This window comes from Labrus mixtus, chromosome 17 (genome assembly GCF_963584025.1).
Source record: "Labrus mixtus chromosome 17, fLabMix1.1, whole genome shotgun sequence".
Classification (NCBI taxonomy): domain Eukaryota; kingdom Metazoa; phylum Chordata; class Actinopteri; order Labriformes; family Labridae; genus Labrus; species Labrus mixtus.
The window spans coordinates 14,498,825-14,518,178 of record NC_083628.1 but is presented as its reverse complement, the minus strand read 5'-3'; the positions used below and the strand labels follow the sequence as shown (position 1 = coordinate 14,518,178).

The window sequence follows — 19,354 nt, the reverse complement described above, 5'->3', positions numbered from 1 at the left end:
GACATTTATAAACTTACTCCTAAACTATAGTTAGGACACATAATTAAGAAATAGGTCTGCTATTGCTGATGGTTATAGTGGGATATATTGCTCACAGCAGGTTAAGAATAATGTAAGATGGTTGCAAAATTCAGTCTTCAAGATTATACACATGTTCACGTAGTGATATGACCATGGTTTTGACACAGAGGTGTTCTGAAGACAAGGAGAAGCTTATGACGGTTTTGAAATAGCAACAAAAACATGATTTAAAAGTTTTTCCATTTATTTCTCTCAAGCCACCTGCCCATACTGACCAATGGAGGGGACCATTAGCGGCCTTCTTTGAGGCTGGGAACCACCGTGATGAGTTCTTCTCCCAGCCTCCCGGTCATGACGGCCTCCAGCAGAAGTGTTGGTCTGAAATGCACATTAACAGGGAGCATTCGCACTCATGAAGCGTGGCTTTATTTGCTATCAGACATGCAGAAAGATACCCGCAAACAATTTTGTAAAAAAAAAAAATAATAATTAAAAAACGCACTTTGATGTACTTGAACAAATTGTATGTAAACGAAATCATGCAGCACTCAGAGGTTGGCTCACCAAAAACACAGACGCAAAGACATACACTCAGACATACACAAGCCCACAGGACATTTTAACACTTCAAAATTGTGCAAATACCGAGAACATATAACTGAATTGAACTTAAAAAAAAAAAAGGAAAAACAAAAGTGAGGTTGTGTCAGAGGCATCCGTTACAGCTGTCTGTTATGCTGTTCTCTACCTTCACAGCACTTCGAAGCCTGTAACTCCCTGTGTCTCTCTCCAAGGTGCGAGCACGTTTCAAATCATTCAAACCAACTCTATCTTGATCTCTCTCCATGGCGCCCGAACATTAAGACCTGCTCCCAGATAGCAAGCGGGTGTCTCAGAAACTGCAGCCTTCAGGCCGCCATGGCTCCAAGCTACCGCCAACCAAACTAAGAGCCTGCATCATCCGTCCCAGGCTGCAGCCACCCACTTAGTATGATAAAATCACATTACTTAACAAAGAAGAATGTGGTGTAAAATGTAGAAGATAGTCAGCCATATGACCTTATTAAAAATGCCAAGTTTCCCAAATAAACAAAAACATTTTTCCAAACTGGATAACCACTCTTTTGGAACTCCATTACTGTTTAATCACTAATATGTTGATATTCTGCCTTAAAGCAATCAAACCCAGTCTGTCTTTCTCTGTTTCTCATCATGGTGCTCAGCCCTTCAAACTCTCGCTTCTTCTATGAATTTGAACGAAACTCAGCACACACACTAACAGCATGTTTCAAATGCAAGTCAAGGCAGCAGTCTCAGTTGAAGTATCTGTGCCTGTGCAGTTCACTAATAAGTACTAATTAATTTGGATGGTTATGGCTTTTGGGGTTTAGAGTAAGTGCAAAGAACTGCACCTTGGGTGTGTTGTGCGAGTTGCGCCGGCGTCCCTCTTCCAGCTGCATCTCAGAGTACAGCTCCTCCTCATCCTCTTCCATGATGTCAGACAGGTCAGACCCCCGGCTGCTCTCGCTGTGATAATCTTCATTGTGACTATAGTGAGGCTTTTAACAGTCACACACACACACAAACACAAACACACAGACGCATATATGTTTAAGTCCACATACATACTTACAAACACACATACATACATGCACACACCAAACACACATGGATAGGTGAACACGTGTACATAAAAACACACAGAGACACAGGAAAAGGAGTGTATGCATGCAGCCACCCAAACATGCCTGCACACACGCTTCCATACGCACACCTAAGAGGTTTTCTACTGGAAAACAAATAAAAGATAAGGGGAGGCCTCGAGATTAATGGAATGTCGTATTAGTCTTACCGGCCTCCCCAGCTCAGAGCCTCGGAGGAACTCATCAACTGTGGGTCCTCTCCGACGCCCGCGCCCAAAGCCTTCTTCATCCTCCTCTTCCTCGTCAGAGTGATGCTGGTGAAACGAATGACCCTGCTCCCCATACCTGCCCTGCCGCCTCTCCCCCTGCTAAAAAAAAAAATATGAAAAGTGAAAATACTGAGTAACAGAGCCAAGGGAATGACATGAGTCAGTAGACAGTTAGGCCTGGCCTTTGTTTTTGATACATAAGACAAAACAGTCTTTTTAAATAAAACTGCCTATTCATGCTGAGTTTCTTTTCAGTTTAAAATAAAATTTTAAATTCCATGAGACCTTGCCACTTTCTGCTGCCACCCTCTGCGCTGCTTCTCGAGCGATGGCTTTGGCCACGGTGTCCGGAATGAGTGTCCCCCGGGGCTGCGGCAGAATCCTCTGAGGGGACGGGGAGCGAGGATTGGCAGGTGGTGGGGCCGCAAGGGTGTGGCCTTGCATGGGCACGGGAGGCTGGGAGGAGGGTGAGCGTGTGGGGTCCCAGCCAGGCTGTCCGGGCTGAACAGCTCCCCCGTGGTGGGCTGCGTGGTCTTTGGCATCCAGGTCTCTGGCACATACTGGTCTCTGAGGTATAGGATGGTGTTGGGGGTGGGGTAGCAGAGGCAGCTGGTGCTGTGGCCTGGGACCTTGGTGGGGTTGTCGGGGCTGAAGAAGCAGGGGTCGGGGGTGAGGATGTGGGGGTCGAAGCTGGGGTTGCGGGGGTCCACCTGGGTGAGGGAGTCTGGGATGGGGTTGATTGTGTGCAGGATGGGGTTGGAGTGGCTGTCCGTGTGCCTGGGGGGGAGCAGGAAGTTGGGGTGTGGCATGGGGAAGGTGAGGCGACTGGAGGTGGGGTTGAGCGTGGGGATGTGGGGGAGGAGGAGGGCCTGCATGGGGGTGCATTGGCGGTGGCAGGGGAATCGCAGGAAGAGGCACTAGCAGGTTGTTTGGAATGACGGCGACTTGGGAGTCCTGGGACTCTCCCTGCACGGACAGCGTCCTGACGATCACTTCCCGAGCCTCCAGGCACTGAATCCTCGTCAGCTCGACAGTAACATAGTCTGCCTGTGGGTACAACACCTCTGCTATCTGCATTTAAAAAACAAAATGTAAAAACAGACACAACGGCAAAGATGCATTATTGTTCATTCACGACAACTGAAACATGAGAAGTAAAAACATGATCCCATCCTCATAGAATTAATCCAGTTTTTCTAATATTTTACATTACTTATATCCCTGTGCAAACATCAGGACAACGCTTCAGCCCCACTGCTGACCACATTAAGGAAGGAAAAATATCCTTTTGTTCTGGGCAAAGCCATTCATATTGTTGAATTCTGGTTTATTATATGAAGCACATAATAAGAGAGAAAACATTGTGCTGTCAGAAAATAATATAGATTTTCCCTGTCAGTCACAAGAGGGAGTAAGAGAGCCTTCCTGGACATTTACACCTCTAAGCTCAGAGAGTCTTGCACTGAACATGATTCACAAGTAGGTGGCACTGCTGTGAACGCTTACTGTACTGATGACATAATGTGATCTCAATAACAGAGACTAGACACAGCCCCCTGTGCATCTTTGATATATGATCTAACAATGTAACCTGATTCATTATGATTAATCTAAGACACATATATAGTTCCCATATGTTCGCATATTCTCTAGTCCCTCACTGCTTTGCATGATACAGTGCAAAGTGACTTTTTTCTCTCACACTTTACGAGATGCTTTTAACCTAGGATGAACATTTGCTAACTCACCCTCTGGCCTTTTGTGCAGACTGCGTAGCCAACTACGTTCGCCCCGTTCGATGTGCCCGTGGAAGTGAGGTTGGGAGGCTTCCAGCGGACTTGTAGCACCCCTGGAGCCTGCCCACAGAGTACCTGTACATCAATCGGGGGCTGGGGCGGGCCTGGGTGTATAGGAGAAGAGTTGTAAGGAAAAAATGCATGATTTAAAAAATGAATAAAAATCATCTCATAAAATCGATAGCAATACAAACAAGTGGGAGGAAGTGAAGCATTCATCAGATGCACAATTTGGGGCACACACAACCATGCACAGAAAAAAAAGGCTCAAATAAAAAGAGGGGGTGAGGGGGACTGAGACACAACAAACTGGGGGAACTCAAAATTTGCCCTGCATTTTCTACATTTGTAAAAGAATAAGAAGACGCCTTATTTTGACCATGTAGATATGCACCGTCCATGCAGATACTTGTGATACTTGTGATAATGTGGCAATGTTGTGGAGGACATTCAATAGTCGTGCTTTGTTGAAAAAAAACAAAAAACGTTTTAGTATATGATAAGTTATTAAAGCTACCACAGGCCTACCTAACATACTCCATCATCACACTGGAGGTGATGAATAAGGAAGTATAGTCGTACACAATATTTGAAATATGTTTTCTTTTTCAGTCTGTTATCATCTGCTGTAGTGCTGAAGCATAACTTCCTATCACTGTAAGAGGACAAAATGAAGGCATACATGGACTCTGGGCCTCCTGAGAGGCGTACAGTTAGCTCCACATGCAGGAAACCATTCAGAATGATTAACTACAGCCTGTTCTTTGTCTTACACTCTCCTGGTTCAATGCATATCACTTGCATGGCTGCATCCAAACAGAAGCAAACGCGCACTCGTATAAAATGCTTGTGTCTGGATGCAGTGGAGTATCACTGCTTTATATAGCGCTTGTTACTACAGGCCGGGCTGTAGGCTGAGTAAATGACTCATCTGAATAATAACTGATCATATCTTGTGACGTGTGGCTGTTCGCTAATTAGTGATGTGCTCAGTGCAGTAAGCAAACTTGGGCAAAATTTCATTTGAATTTGTTTTTTATAAACAAAGTGCATTCACGTTTCAATTCATGTAGATTGATCTAGATTTCAAGTTCTTCCAAGTATTTTAGTCCCAGAACCAGAAATAAATGACATTTTGCCCAGATCTCTTAATTCATTGATCGTATTGTATGATATGTCCATGATCATTCCCACTGCAATGTCTATCGCCCTCTCCAAAAGTACCATAGCACTTATTTCATAATTTAATCTCATCCTTGGATTTTTAAAAAAGAAGAAAAAAAAAATGATTTAGTGCTCAGGGAAACCCAGCCAAGGACTGATGTTTCATTCTGACCTGTTCTGCAATATGGTGTTGGACCTAGACAAAATACAATACACAACAACGGTATGGTAAGGCAAGGCTGTGCTGTGCTCTTCTACTGTACAGCAGGCTACACAAACTCAAACTGTACATGCCTTAGTGTTACATAGCAGAGTCAACATAAACAGTATAGCAGTCAGTTATCTCTTTATAATCACAATATTCCTTTAAACATGTTAGAAGCAAACCTAACACGACTGAGTATAGTCTGCTATAGGGCTATGAATGTATTATTGATACTGCATCTGTGTGTATAGCAGCATGCTTTCCTGACCTGCAGCCTGAGTGCAGAACTCCACCCCAGCTTCTTTCCTCTCTCGCTGCTCCAGCGGTAGTTGCCATGGCACCTGGTGCGGCTGTGCCATCACTGTCACTTTGTACACAGTCAGTGGCTTTAGGTTGAGAAAGCGTAGTCTATACCTCCCCGGCTTCATCACTGCATGTTCTACCCCGTCCAAGAACACAGTGTGACCATAGTTACTGTTGCTAGGCAACCAGGAGAGCTCGGCAGTGTCACGCTGGATGTCATCCACCCGCAGACTACACGGAGCCACCACCACGTTGGCCCCCACCAGCAGGGTGCAGCGCAGCTCGTCGGACAGGCCCCTGTCTGTGACGCTCTGCACCGACACGCGGTGAACGCAGCCGTCCAGGTCCAGCTTCTCCAACAAACACTTTGTCCGGCCGCCAAACGCTATACTGGCACGGAGCTCCCTATCTACCAACACATTGTAGCCAGAGACGTTCCCCCAGCCCCAAGGCACTATTGGAGGCTCCCAAGCCACAATGACACTCCGTGCCAGCTGCTTGATCAGGGAGATCTTTCGGGGATAAGGCACAACATCGTCAGCCAGGTCCTCAGGGTCCAGTGGCCCCCCTGTCCCATTGCTACAGGGAACCAAGGCGTTAGACGAGCCCAAGAGGCCATCCTGGGAGGCACCTCCATCCACTGGAACCAAAGACATATTTGTATGGTCCAGTGGGCCCAGGTCTTCCCCTTCTTCTCCGGACTGAATCGCTGGTTTTTCCTTGTCCTGGACAAACTCCACAAAGTTGGAAGGAACAAGTCCTCGCTGGCCGTCCAGCAGCTCCCCTGTAACACAGACAGAAGTAGAGAAGCATGAGTATAGGATAAATGAATCAGTTCTGATGTCCCGCTTTAACTTCATGTTGATGAACCAAACACCATAATGAAAACCAATGATTATACTTCTATTGATGATACAACTGTCTCTATAGAAAATCTGAAAATCCCCACTGTGATGTTAAAATTAAGCTCCACTAAAGGCACCTTAGCAGAAAATAAAACAGACATAAAAAAAAGAGCTGTAACTTAAATACACTAAGTCATCGTTGGGAGCTGTTTTCCTTCAGGGATCAGAATGAGTCAGTGAGAGGTGGGAGACATGTACAGTTCCCTGAGATTTAACACTACTTCTCTAATTCGGTTTTCATACCCTCCAGTAAACACTGAACACTTCTTTTCAGCATCTCAAAGAACTTGAACTTTAGTTCACTGCTTTTGAGCATTTCCAGGAAACAGCCCTGAGCATGTAGCTGTTGCAGTCAACACAGGAGAAAAAAAAAAAGTTGCATTTCTTTGCAGTGTTCTATTTTCCCAAAGGGGCGGAAGTTAGTCTACAAAAAGTGCTCCATATCATCTTGTCCTTCAATCCCTTTTTCCACAGTGGCCTTGGAGACCTTAAGACCATCTGTGTGTGTGTCTGCAGATGTGTGTGCGGGGGTGTTTGTGTTGTTGGTGTGTGCTGATGATTAAGCTGAGCCCCGCTGGATTAGTCATCAAGCTAAAAGGGACTGAGGTCCCTTCTTGACAACAGCTTGGTCTGAGGCCTGAGTCTCCCTTCTGCCTGGTTAAAAAAAAAAAAAAAAAAAAAAAAAACAAGGCTCCTCAGCGATGCCATGCAATCTCACTGCCCACAACTAATGAATCACTGCAGATGAGTACGACTGTGTCTGTCGCCGGCTGCGCTGTCTGCAGGATTGCTTGCTGGAGGGATTAGAATTGCCTCTGATTGAGAAGCCTTTATAATTCTAAAGGGATTAGACAGAGAATCACTCCAATCACCAGATGTAAAGAGTTTACAGGATTTGTTTTTTCTTCTTGACACTGACACAAAGTATATTTACTCACAGGTGCAGCCAAAATACACATACAATACACATAGCGGAAAATGACAACATTTTAAGTAACTGACTGTGGCGGGTAAAAAAAAAAGTCACACATGAAAAAATGGGTCTGGTCTGGCTTTTTCAGCTTCAATATTGACCATCCATATGAATCAGAGCTTAAGCTGAAGGTAAAAAAAAAAAAACCTTGAAAAATCTAAAATAATATATAACTGTCTATTTACCCCCAATGAACAGTGCATGCTCCTACTATGCTGTAAAAGGTGAAGAGGATTTAGATTCCAAATACCAGACTTTAGATCAACCTGTTTGACTGGAGCATAGCTGGAAGGAACAAAAAACTTCATAGAATTTCATCTCATGATGAGATAATATGCAATGATGCACTCACTCGGTGTCACAGCCAAGCATTCTCTGCTGCAGCATAAAGACAAGTACTCACCCTCCTGCTGCTCTGTCATCATTAGGCTATTAGTCCAAGGTTTTCTTTTAGACATGAATGTTTTTTGCTTTGGTTGAAATCCCTGATCAAATCTTACTTGCTCCTCCGTGTTGGTTAAATTTGTGATTAGTGTTACAAGATGTTGCTGTTGTACTTCTCACCCTCATAGAAGCCATCATCATCCATGTTTCCGTACACGTACAGATACTTTCCCGCCACAAGGGGGAGCTCTGCTTCAGGATGCTCGTTTGGTCCATCGTAAGGGTTATAACTGAAAGGAGAAATTTATAAGTTTTTACAAGAGCAGCTTCCATTCGTAAATATTCAGTTAGTATACTTTAAAAGATTACATGGAATGAATTTGAAATTCTACTGCAGCTGTACTTCATTCACCTGTAGCGGGCAGTGCAAAGGCGGACCTGGCCTGTGTAGCGAGGCTTGGACCTGGGTGATGGGCTGGCCTCATCCTCCATTTATAGATTGAGACAAGAAGCAGAGGAATGTCCTTCACATTTGTGTTTAATCATTAGAATTGAACCCCACAGATAGTAAAGTAAACCATTCAGTATAAAGTCATGACAGCATAACTCAACCTAAATGGGGAAATAAATGCATTCATGTGGTGGTGTTTAGTGGTGCAGTGTCGCTCAGACTTATCTCGGAGGAGGCGAGCTTTCGAGGGCTGCTGAGGCGGTCCGTTGTTATGGTGCTGGATTTGACAGACAGCAGTTCTGGTCTTTCTCTGTCTCCAGTCTGTGTTGTGCAGGGTAAGAACTGGGAGATCAGTAGCGGCGTGTTTGCCGTGTTCTCATCGCCTGGGAGACATTGATTTCCATAGCAAATAAAGAGCAACTGTCATTCCTTCTGCACTCATTTGCTGCTCATTGCACAGCTATTGATCTACTGTTGAAGCGAGTGTACAGCAAACACTCTCCGTGGCAAAGGGTTTTCCACCCCCATCAACATCTCACATCTGCAATGCATCTTTCCTTAAATACCACTCAGCTCCTTGGGGTAAAAGAGACACTTTGAAATGTAGGAAATACAAAACAGAAAAGTCAAGTGTAAAAGTGTGAAAAGCTAAATTCCTTGAGGAAATTCAAGCAAGCCAAAAAACCTGGAACCTTTGTATCAGTGGGTTCTTGTGGTTTCGGGAGTGAATTATAATATGCATTAGCATAAAAGCATCAGTGAGTACCCGCCTCTGTTTCATGTAAATTGAAAGATAAAACAGAATTTCCAGCACTTCAAAGACCTTTGGTCTGTGCCACGCTGTATAAATCTACATCACTGATACAGCTCTATCTGCTGGCTGTGCAGCTTTCACTTTGTGTTGTTAGAATACTAATGTGTTAAACCACATTCATGTCATACATTAGGCCTGTGATCAATTAGGGAAGATATTGATCATGATTAAGCAGTATTGCCTTTAATAGGGTCCACCTCTGGCTGGCAGTGATCCCATCCAGCTGTTAAGTGAGCCGTGTGGGGATTTAATGTCTCCCACTGTCTTTCATTCTAGTAATCCGCTGCATGCGTTTATCTAACTTATCAAGAGTGCATACATTTTTTTTTAAGAATGGGTGGTAATAGACTACTACTATAAAAATGTAAGGACTTATATCTCAGGTAGCATGGGTTGAGTCATACATGAAACCAACAATCCATATATATATTGTACTTAACTTGTGTAGCATAATGTACCTTGGTTACATCACGTATGTAAAAAAATGTTCATGGCTGTTTACATGCATTTGGACTCAATCAAATCCCAACCACGAACCAAATTCAATCAATTAGTTTTCATGGGCATATCCAAAATTCCACAGGTATAATTGTTTTCTCAGCACGCTTTGTTTTAAATATCTGAACAACTGAATGTTGCTTACTGTCCATGAGTTTCTGGTTGAGTTTGGTATTTTTGTATTGATTTGTAATTGCTTCCTGTTTTATTCAGTATTCTCCTTCCCTTGTGTTTGTTGTTACTTATGCTGGTGTGTTTCCTGTTTCATTTTGTAGTTCTTCCCAAACTGTTCCATGTACAGTTTAACCTCCTGCGCATTGTGTGTTTTCCCTCCACTTTGATCGCCCTCATCAGTTTCACCTGTCTCTCTTGTCACACCTGGTCTTGATTACCTCATGTCTATTTAGGCTCTGTGTTCATTCCCTCCTGTGTCAGTTCGTCCCATGTCAGTCCCAGAAACTTCTCCTCATGTTCTCACTGTTTAACTTGTGATTCAACCTTGAACACTTACAGAGCAAGCCTTTGTTTGCCTTTTTGATCTTTTGTTTAGTAAATAAAGATTTTTTGTTAGACTGCAATTGGGTCCATGTCCACGTCCTGTTTTTTTTTTGTTTTTTTTTTACACACCGTGACAGTAAATACAAAACTCAACCAGAAACTCATGACAGCTTACTAGTTTTTGCTCAACTGACCACATTACACTTTGCAAATTAAAGACGTACATATGTAGGGTATATCTGTGATTATTTTAAAGAATATGTCAAATGACCAAGCTGCCATATTTATTTAGTTGGTAGTGAGATTGGTTTAGCAATGCTGCTAGGTGCTAATAAGACTGCAAACCTTAAGAAGAAATCAGGACCTTGCTACTCAGTAAACCTCTTATTTTAAGTAGTATTTGTAGTATTCATATCCAAACTACATTTTTTACATGTGCTGTAAAACTCCCCAAGACCTGTTAACTAATTTGACGTGTATAGTTCCCTCTTTAAATCAAACAGTGTCACCCTCAGTATAGAATAAAGTTAGATCATGGTTGTTAAAGCCTTAAAATACGCCTCTGCCACAAGCACTTCCAATAATCATAATGCTAATGATATATTTAGTCAAATGTGGGAAAAAATAAATCCCTTTGACTCAGATCATATTTGAAGTTTGTCATTTGCCCACCTGTCTCTGTGTGTGCTTCGAATCCCTCGCGGACTTGTGGGAGTTTCCTCTGTGGTGAGACGGGGATTTGGGACGTGGAATTGGGTTGAACTTTCTGGATATCCAAGGTGTCCGACTGCAAACGGAAATTCAACAGCTCTTTTGACAGCTGGTGGTAGTGTTCACTCTGTGACCTGCATTTCTGCTCCAGGTCATGAACCTTGACCTTTTGATAAGACAACAAAGAAAGAGGAGATTAAAAAAAAAAAAAAACAGGGAGCAGGATTTAAAGAGGGAATCATGAAGGAAGGCACAAAGCATAGAGTGTATTCCATAATGTAATGTTCAGACAGGGAGTCAACATTTCATCTGCTAATTCTGATCAACCGCAGAAGCAATTAGAAAAGACTCCCTGAAGAGCCATGTTTGGAGCTTATAGCAGCATGTTAGATTGAAGTTTCTGCAGTCTTATCAAAATATATGGAGGTGTGGAGCCATCTGCACTGTTCCAGCTGCTGATACATAACACTGCTACACTCTGATAACCATGTCTGAGTACAAGAAAGAGTTAGGAGGATTATAAACCCTACAGTGTAGACATTAAAAGACCAAGCATGGATATCAAAATAAGAGGCAATTAAAGGAGATGAATGAGATCTTCAATCTTATATGATGAACATATGGATACTGTCGAGAGGGTGAATATGAGGAGATCAAACTGATCAGGGAGGAAAATAAATACCTGAAACATTCCGTCCTCATTTTTCTGTTCAGACAAAAAGGAAGGAAACAGAAAAAAAAAAAGTATAGGAAGAAGAAAACAAAAAGAAAAAAACAAACTGATGATGGAATTCAACATCAATTAGTGCAGCTGTGATCAATGCAAAAGATGGAAAACTGTTATATATTTATCATTGCTGATAAATATTCCCCCCAAAAAAACACAAAATCAAAGTTTAAGGAACTATAGAAGAAAGAAGAAAAGGCCTGAAAAGTTTAGACTTTTCAAAGAAAACACTTCAGAGTGTTACAGTAAAGCTACAGAATATTTTTCCTCCTGTTGAAGTGTGCATTCACCAATAATGTTAAGAGCTTACAAATTGATTCGATGGATTTGAAAGAAGAGAAGAAAGTCCTTGTCGGCAGACTTTTCATCTCCTGATGTTTGTTTGAGCCAAACTTGTGCCGCTTGCTCTGTAAAACCGCATTAAAGCGCTTCACACGGATAATACCACGACCTCGACTGCACCACACTCGAAGGAGTCTATGCCCCATTGTCGTGACAAAAGGATTTAGAGTGAAATGAGAAAATATTTTAGAGTAGATGAGCCTCTGACAAGCATCTTAAAGACCTGCGATGATGATGACACACAGCAGGTCAGAGATTTGATCATGGGAAATTTCAAAAGGGCATCCAAGGTCGGCATGGTAGCGGGATTAATGGGATGTGCCGGGCTGCAACTATGGTGATAGAAAAGTTTGGAGATTAAACAGAAACCCTGCAGCACCGGGGGGAAGAGGAAGAAATAGAACTGCAAACGCAGATGCTCAGACACTAGTTTGCTTTAAACTCTGCTGTGTGAGTCACAACCTGGGTCAGAGTCTCGAATAACATGATATATCAGCATTTCTTTAGAACTGCTTGATGAAAAGGCCAGCGTACTGTCTGTGAAATTCCAATCTCAAGCCATCATTTATACCATGCAACATGTTTCAGGGCAGAGGGTGGCAGCCTTTACACTATGCTCCAACAGTTTACATCTCACTGATGTTTAGCACAAAATAAGCTTCCTGTGGAACTTGCTTTAAAGGAGGATCAAGACACATGAGTCTGCTTTCCCAACATGTGTTCTTTACATGATCAAACATGATCTAGGCATTGTTTTGCTTATATTAATTAGATTAAAAGCTCATTGCACACTCATTGTGCACCTTCACAGACCAACTTATGAGAGACTGTGGTTGGTCGACACCCATTTAATGTCCTGTTAATGTTGTACACACTTTCATCAGTCTTATCAGAAGTTTGTGAAAAATCACTTCATTATTCACTCTCTAACACACACTAACACACACACACACACACACACACACACACACACACTCACACACCTCTCCCCTCCTGTTCCCAACCCAAGTCCCTAAAGATTGAGCAAATGCTGCCCTCCACCAAGAAACCTCCACATACTTCTTTAAAAGGGTGTTTTACAGGAGGAAGATAAGACAGAGAAACTGCAACAGTCTCATCTACGGTTCATCGTCCAAAACACTCAAGAAAACTACACACATCACCCCTGTCCTCCATAACCTCCACTGGATCCCCATCCCCCAGAGCATCCACTTCAAACTCCTCATTGTCGCCTATAAAGCCCTCCATAACTTGGCTCCCCCCTACCTGTCTGAGCTCCTCCACCGGTACAATCCCCCCCTCCCCCTGCAGGACCAACCCTGGAAAGGGCCTTCTCCCACCCTCTGGAAGTCACTCCCAAAAACCGTCGGAGACTCCCCCACACTCTCCACCTTCTAGCCGCTAGCCGCTAACACTAACACTAACACTAACACTAACACTAACACTAACACTAACACTGTTAACATCACCCTTCTCTTACATTATTTCTTCTTTGTGTTGTTTTCACTGTTTTGTTTTTCTTGTTATTCTTTGTTAAGCGTCTTTGAGTACTCAGAAAAGCACTAGTCCAATGTATTATTATTATTATTATTATTAGAAACAACAAAATACAAGAAGTATAAAACTAAGGCCAAAGAAAAGTTGAGTGCACAAGGTGCTTTTTAAAGTAAGCTACAGGTCACTGACGCTTGCATAGGTTGACATTTGTTCAGTGTGTCCTTTGATTGGTTATGTAACAATTTATTTTTAACAACATTCAACGTATAGTCGCTGATCTATTTTACAGTCTTTTTTATTATGCATTAAAGATGCAGAGGTTTTTTTTATTTTTATTTTATCAGCTCAAATCAGATGAAGACTGTTTTTATGATCAGTAATACCAAAGTGAATGGCCTGACTTTGTTCATTGAAGTTCACGTCTAACAGGAGTACTGCGTCCTCATGCTGTTGGAGAGCTGGAACCTGAGCTAGTAGAGAACACACAGAAGCCCTCAGAGACAGCTAACACTGTGATCATAGTCCATAAGGTACAACAGACAGCACACAGCTGACTCACTGTCAGCGCAACACTCTGGCACAGACTCACTGGTTGATCACAGCTCTGGTACTTGAAGAGATGCAGACTCCTGATGGCACATTTCTGATGAGCAGTAATGGACTTATTTTGGAGTGGGCTTTTTACTAAGTAGTGGCTGGCAGCAGAAGTAAAAACAGATTTTTTTTTTTCTGTTTTTTTTTTTCCTAAAAAGCCTACCATCTTTTTGGCTCCATTTGAATGTTAATTACCAAAGCAAATGTTAGAACATAAGTAGGAAGAAAAACCTAAAACAAAATCTCTGAGGAAGCAGTCACTACTTAAAGTATCTCTTTTTTGACCATCTAAGTCTAAGTTGATAAACTCAGTTAAAATCATCTTTGAATTTTGTATGAATATTTCCAAAAAGCAGTACAAAAGAAAAAGCCTGGAAAGGACAAGGATGCTGCAAGCAACATGTTTAAAGGTAACATATTATTGTCCTTTTCAACACATTTAAATAAACCTCAGAGATCCCCAAAACATGTCTGTGAGGTTTCTTGTTCTAAATCCACTCTGATCCTGTATTTGATCATGCCTATAAACCTCTCTATTTCAGCCCTGATCAGAACAGACTGTTTCTGTGTCTGTAGCTTTAAATGCAAATGAGCTGTGTCTGACCACACCCTCTCTGGAAGGCCTGGGGTTTTCTCGCTCCATGCCCTATTGTTTACAGTGAGTAGACTTATAGGGTGGAACAAACACCTAACTGTGGGAGTGTCACCCGCCTGGGGGAGGGCTTACTGCCCTTTGTGATGTCACAAAGGGAAAATCTCCAAACGGCCTATTTGAGCACACATTTTCTAAAAAAGTGAAGAAGATAAAAGACCTAGAGGATGGACTTTTCTCATAATTAGGGTTTGTAGACAGACTAGTGACACATTAGTGTTCGAAAAACATGGTACAGTGTATATTGCATAACATGATACCTTTAAAACAAGATCTTTGTCATTTATACAGGAAAAATATAGCCTAGAAAATCTTGGTGATTAAGTGCATATATATATTACATTTAAATCTACATGAATTAATTTTGTGACAACTTTGGCCCAGTTTTGTGAAAAAGTGTTAGTGATTTAAAACCATGTGTCCTTGGTGATATTTGAAGTTTTGCTATCTGAAGTTATTTGAAGAATATATCCTTATCTCAAAGGGTACAGTAGTCGATAGAATACAGCACCTAGAAAAACAGGAAGTAATGTCTGAACACTGAAAGATGTTGACAAGGTGTATAAATGTACCAACAACTAGAAAGGCAACATTTTTAGCAGAGAGCTCTTCGTCACCCCATCAAACAATCTGAAAGGTGCTACTGAATCTGCATTGTAAAATCAAATCTGCTGATATTCCCAAATCTTTCTGGGGGTGTTTACACATTTATGATACAGACACAGTGATTCTGTGTCAGTGAATCAGCACAAACAGGCAACCAGCAAACCAAATGCTGAATAAGGAGCTTCAGTTTCCTGCTCTGATCATTAAATTGATGATCCAAAGGGGTTATGTCAAAGGACAAAAATTAAGCTGTCATTTACCTACCCATATGGCCTTACCTTTTGCAGTTGATTGATCTCCTTCTGCTTGGTGTGAAGGGCCACCAAGGCTTGCTCATGCTCTAGCTGCAGCTGCTGCTTCAGCTCAACAGACTGGTGCATATGCTGGACGGAAACAGAGAAAAGGAAACAATGTGGTCACGTTTACCGACGATACGTTTGAAAATCACTCAAAAGAATTTATCAACTGCAACATTTCTCTGTTGATGGTGAAATATTCATTGTAGCGAGACCTTTACAATAATCAGAGTATTACTTTGGCTATACTCAAGCAATAAATGGAGGGTGTATTCTGCAGTGGGCTGGCCACCACTCTGACAATGAGCCTTCAGGGAAATTTTAAGTAATCTGACTGAGTGGCAATATGCTGCTGGAAATTCAGCGTCCTGAAATTCTCAAGGTTTGTAGTTTCTGATGTCATTTATCCAACTGTGGTGTGTTCATGAGGTGTGTGTTGTATTCAGGAAAAACATGGACATTCTAAAGACATGGTTCGTTGTGTTTTATTACTCAGAACTCATCAAGGCCACTCTGCTTGAACTGAAACTAACTATTTGACCCATAAAACCATCCAACAAATGAGGAAAAAAGAGAACAATTCATGAATTAATAAATATGTATGACCATTGAGCAAACTTTTACTGAAGTCCTTCATGTTTAACGCAATGATCAAATGTCTGTCAACTCAGAAAGGCTTGGAACAAATGTCTCTGCTGTCAGAGCTCTTCACACTGACAATTTATGAATGAATATGATTCTTTTAATTCAATTCTCTGTTGATGAAATTACAAAATATCCTTCTTCCTGTTTTTCTAAATGAATATAATACTTTTTAAGTTTGAGGTTGTATAGTTACCAATAAAACAATGCATATATTATTTTCTATATAAACACATTTTTGAAGTTTCTTTTTAAAATAAAAAAGTAATTCATAACAAATCATATAAGTTCATGTTTAGCACATGATACATTCGGCTTTGAGGAAAAAAGCAGGATGAGATTTTTGGTGGGAAAATAATACTAGTGCAAATACTACTAAAGGAAAAAAAATCAGAAAAAGAGACGAGAGGTAACACTGTGTCCACAGGGGGCGCCAATATTGACACAAACACAAAGTTCCTCACAGTATGACAGCAAGACCACAGCATGAATAGACTTAAACAGTGTGAGCTTGTTATATAATATGTAATGTATACCTATCAGATGTAACAGGCTGTATACTCTGAACAGACTCAGATAAACCTGTCACGCATGGTCACCCACATTGATACCAAATCTAGCCTTTCCCAAATTAGCCGAGTCATGACTATATAGTATCTCTCCACTGAGTCACGATGGGCTGACACATCTCGCAGAAACAGAGTTAAGGCCATAAGATGTTCCTCCAGGCTTAAAAAGAAAAGACAGCTTAGAAAAGCTGTGACATTCATCATTTTCTCTCTCTGTTCTCTCCGCCTTAAAAAAGAAAAAAGAAAAGCCTCTTTACCTCCCGGAGTGGCTTCGAGGTGTCCTGAGCAGGCAGTTACTGCTTTGCATAATCAGGGAGAGGCTCTAAGCTGCAGAGGACTGGGCTGGCTGAGAGGCTGTCACTGGAGCCTCAGAGAAAACTATATTTGATTTCAACCCTTGAATATCCAGTTAGGGTATGATAAAGTAACCTACATTATTAGCAAACACTCTGTGATGACATAATGACTGCTGGCAGCCATTCCTTCGACTACAGCCTGAAGGACTACAGGAGAAATGGGGGCATTTACACAACATCTTTAAGACAGAGGTCCATAAGACAGGTGAGGGATTCGGCACTAAACTGTTTTATACATCAGAGTCTGTTTGCAGGAAAATGTGTTGCCTTAAATGATGATACCCAAGTCTGCATACATTTTGGTTTAAAATGTTTTTTGAGATATATATCTAAGCTCGTTAGCTTGATGCTAACACACTGGAAATGCCGCAAACTGGCCAACAAATGTAGCATAGAATTGCAGTGATTTTAACTTAAATGATCTATTTTACTTGACATACCTAACAAACAACACTACATGCATATGTTTCCTAAACTCTGTGGAGACAAACTTAAAGGACCAGGACACCATTGTTTGTGCTCAAGTTTGTTTGTGGAAACACATCACCAATCTGTAACTTTAGACAAGTAGACCGTTATAAATCTACATTTTTATTGCAGATAATCGATTTGACTCAATATCTACATAATATTAACTCTGCCCATTTAAAATTGTACATGTATGTATACAATGTCTGTCATCCCCTTAACAGAGAGTGGTTGTGCAGCGCCGTCGTGCCCTCTATTGACCAGCCGCCGTTGATGAGTATGATCTGCCGGTGACAAGCCACATCTATCACAGGCAGGGAAGGACTAGGACTAAAACACAGCCATGGACTCTGACCCAGAGCCCAGACAACAATAATTGATGCATTGAAATGCAAGAGCCCCCTGCAGCGGTGTCACAATCTTTACTTATGTATCCAGGTTATGACAATACCACTGATGTTGATTGGATGTTGTGTTTTTGAGATGCACCAATTGCAATTTCTTTGGCTGATTCCAGTGTTTGCTGATTCCTCATGTCTGTCTTTAAAGAACTATAAATGACATCCAAAAAGAACAATTCCCACAGATTGGGCACCTCTCGTCCAAACTGACACTGTGTGTGTGTGTGTGTGTGCGGCTGTAGCGTTAGTGTGGCTGTGCCCGTGGCATGAGGCTCATGTGTGTAAATCTGAGATCGACACAGAATCGGATGAAAGGACCGGCTGGTCGTTGATCCCGGCCGACAAAAATACATGATGCATGAGTGGCGGCTGCCAACCATCAAGGACCAACGGCCGTTCTGTGACTATCCAGAACATACAGATGGCCAGTCCACCCCTGATCACAGGTGTCATTTATGCCTCTATAGGGACTGCAAAGTCGAGCATATTTTATACTGTATCCATTTGTTTTGCCCTTTACCCACTCTGTATGATAGACGAGCTCAAAATAAGTCGTGGCCATGTCTCGATTCTCCCCTAGAGACATGACAATGAACCTTTTTTGCTTCTAAATAACATTTAAAACTATTTATTAACTATAAAAGCAAAATTGACATTGCTGTAACTGAGTAGATTTGACTGGAGACCGCTTTCAAAGAGTCTTTTGTTTTTATGTTCTTTTTTTCTCTAAACAGTCTCTTCAAAATCAATACACAATAACAAAGTGGCAACCCTTTTTTGTTGTATTAAGGAGCAGATAAATATTTCTCAGATGGGTACATTTCTCTCTCAAACATCGTGACAAACAGACAATCAATAGAGGATTCAGGGAGGGGAGGATTTGTAATGAGAGTGCCTCTCAAGGCACAGTGCGACTGTCTGATTACTATTGGCAGACCATAACGTGATGAAGAAAAAAAACCAGGATGAAAGGATGACACTTCACCTCATGAGCTGCATCACATTCCTTTCTAAAGTTTTCTTCGAGAGCAAACACATGGCGAGATGGGAACATTTCCAAAAAAGAGGCAGCGAAAAATGAGGACAGAAAAAAAAATGTGTGATGAGTTGTGTGAGCCAAAGAAAACGGCTGAAATGTGCAAGGGATATCTGAAGACTCGCTGAAGTTGGAGAACTTTAGAGAGTCAAAAAAAAAAAAAGAAACTTTGACGGGCTGAGTGGTAATGATTGGGCAGGAAACGGCTTGGACTTAGAGCTTAGATATCGCTCGTTTGTCTTCTTTGCCAAAGAACGGGAAAGATTAGGAAGACTCCAGATTTATCAATCCCTGAGGTTCATTTAGGTTCATGCTCACAGTCTAATTTATGAGTGAAGATAGTTATATCTCCCTTCTGTGGATAGACATGGGAAATGTGTTCTTAGAATATTGAAGAACTGGTTTCAGGAATTTTCACAGGAGTTCTGCTTTAAAGCAAATCAAATGCAGAGGTGACTTAATCACATTTACTTATTGCAGCTAGGGGGCGACTTCACTGGTGTTGAATCTGTTTGAAACAAGATGGATAAATA

At 41.7% G+C, this 19,354-nt stretch overlaps 1 protein-coding gene across 7 annotated transcripts in view; it reads right to left on the bottom strand.

Annotated features, from left to right (window-relative positions):
• The window catches only part of rimbp2a (RIMS binding protein 2a), a 52,566-nt gene that overhangs the window by 11,673 nt on the left and 21,539 nt on the right, over positions 1 to 19,354 (bottom strand). For 2 of the 7 annotated variants that reach the window (XM_061062105.1, XM_061062107.1), the window contains exons 4-15: positions 15,332 to 15,436; positions 10,597 to 10,801; positions 8,340 to 8,497; positions 8,076 to 8,155; positions 7,844 to 7,953; positions 5,367 to 6,185; positions 5,066 to 5,089; positions 3,682 to 3,833; positions 2,219 to 3,004; positions 1,874 to 2,032; positions 1,434 to 1,580; positions 297 to 399 (exon numbers count right to left, since the gene is read on the bottom strand). In XM_061062105.1, the coding sequence (XP_060918088.1) occupies positions 297 to 399; positions 1,434 to 1,580; positions 1,874 to 2,032; positions 2,219 to 3,004; positions 3,682 to 3,833; positions 5,066 to 5,089; positions 5,367 to 6,185; positions 7,844 to 7,953; positions 8,076 to 8,155; positions 8,340 to 8,497; positions 10,597 to 10,801; positions 15,332 to 15,433 (2,845 nt within the window). In that variant the 5' untranslated portion in view covers positions 15,434 to 15,436. The remainder of the gene's footprint in view (positions 1 to 296; positions 400 to 1,433; positions 1,581 to 1,873; positions 2,033 to 2,218; positions 3,005 to 3,681; positions 3,834 to 5,065; positions 5,090 to 5,366; positions 6,186 to 7,843; positions 7,954 to 8,075; positions 8,156 to 8,339; positions 8,498 to 10,596; positions 10,802 to 15,331; positions 15,437 to 19,354) is intronic. The other 5 variants (XM_061062106.1, XM_061062110.1, XM_061062108.1 and 2 more) reach the window with 3 other exon arrangements.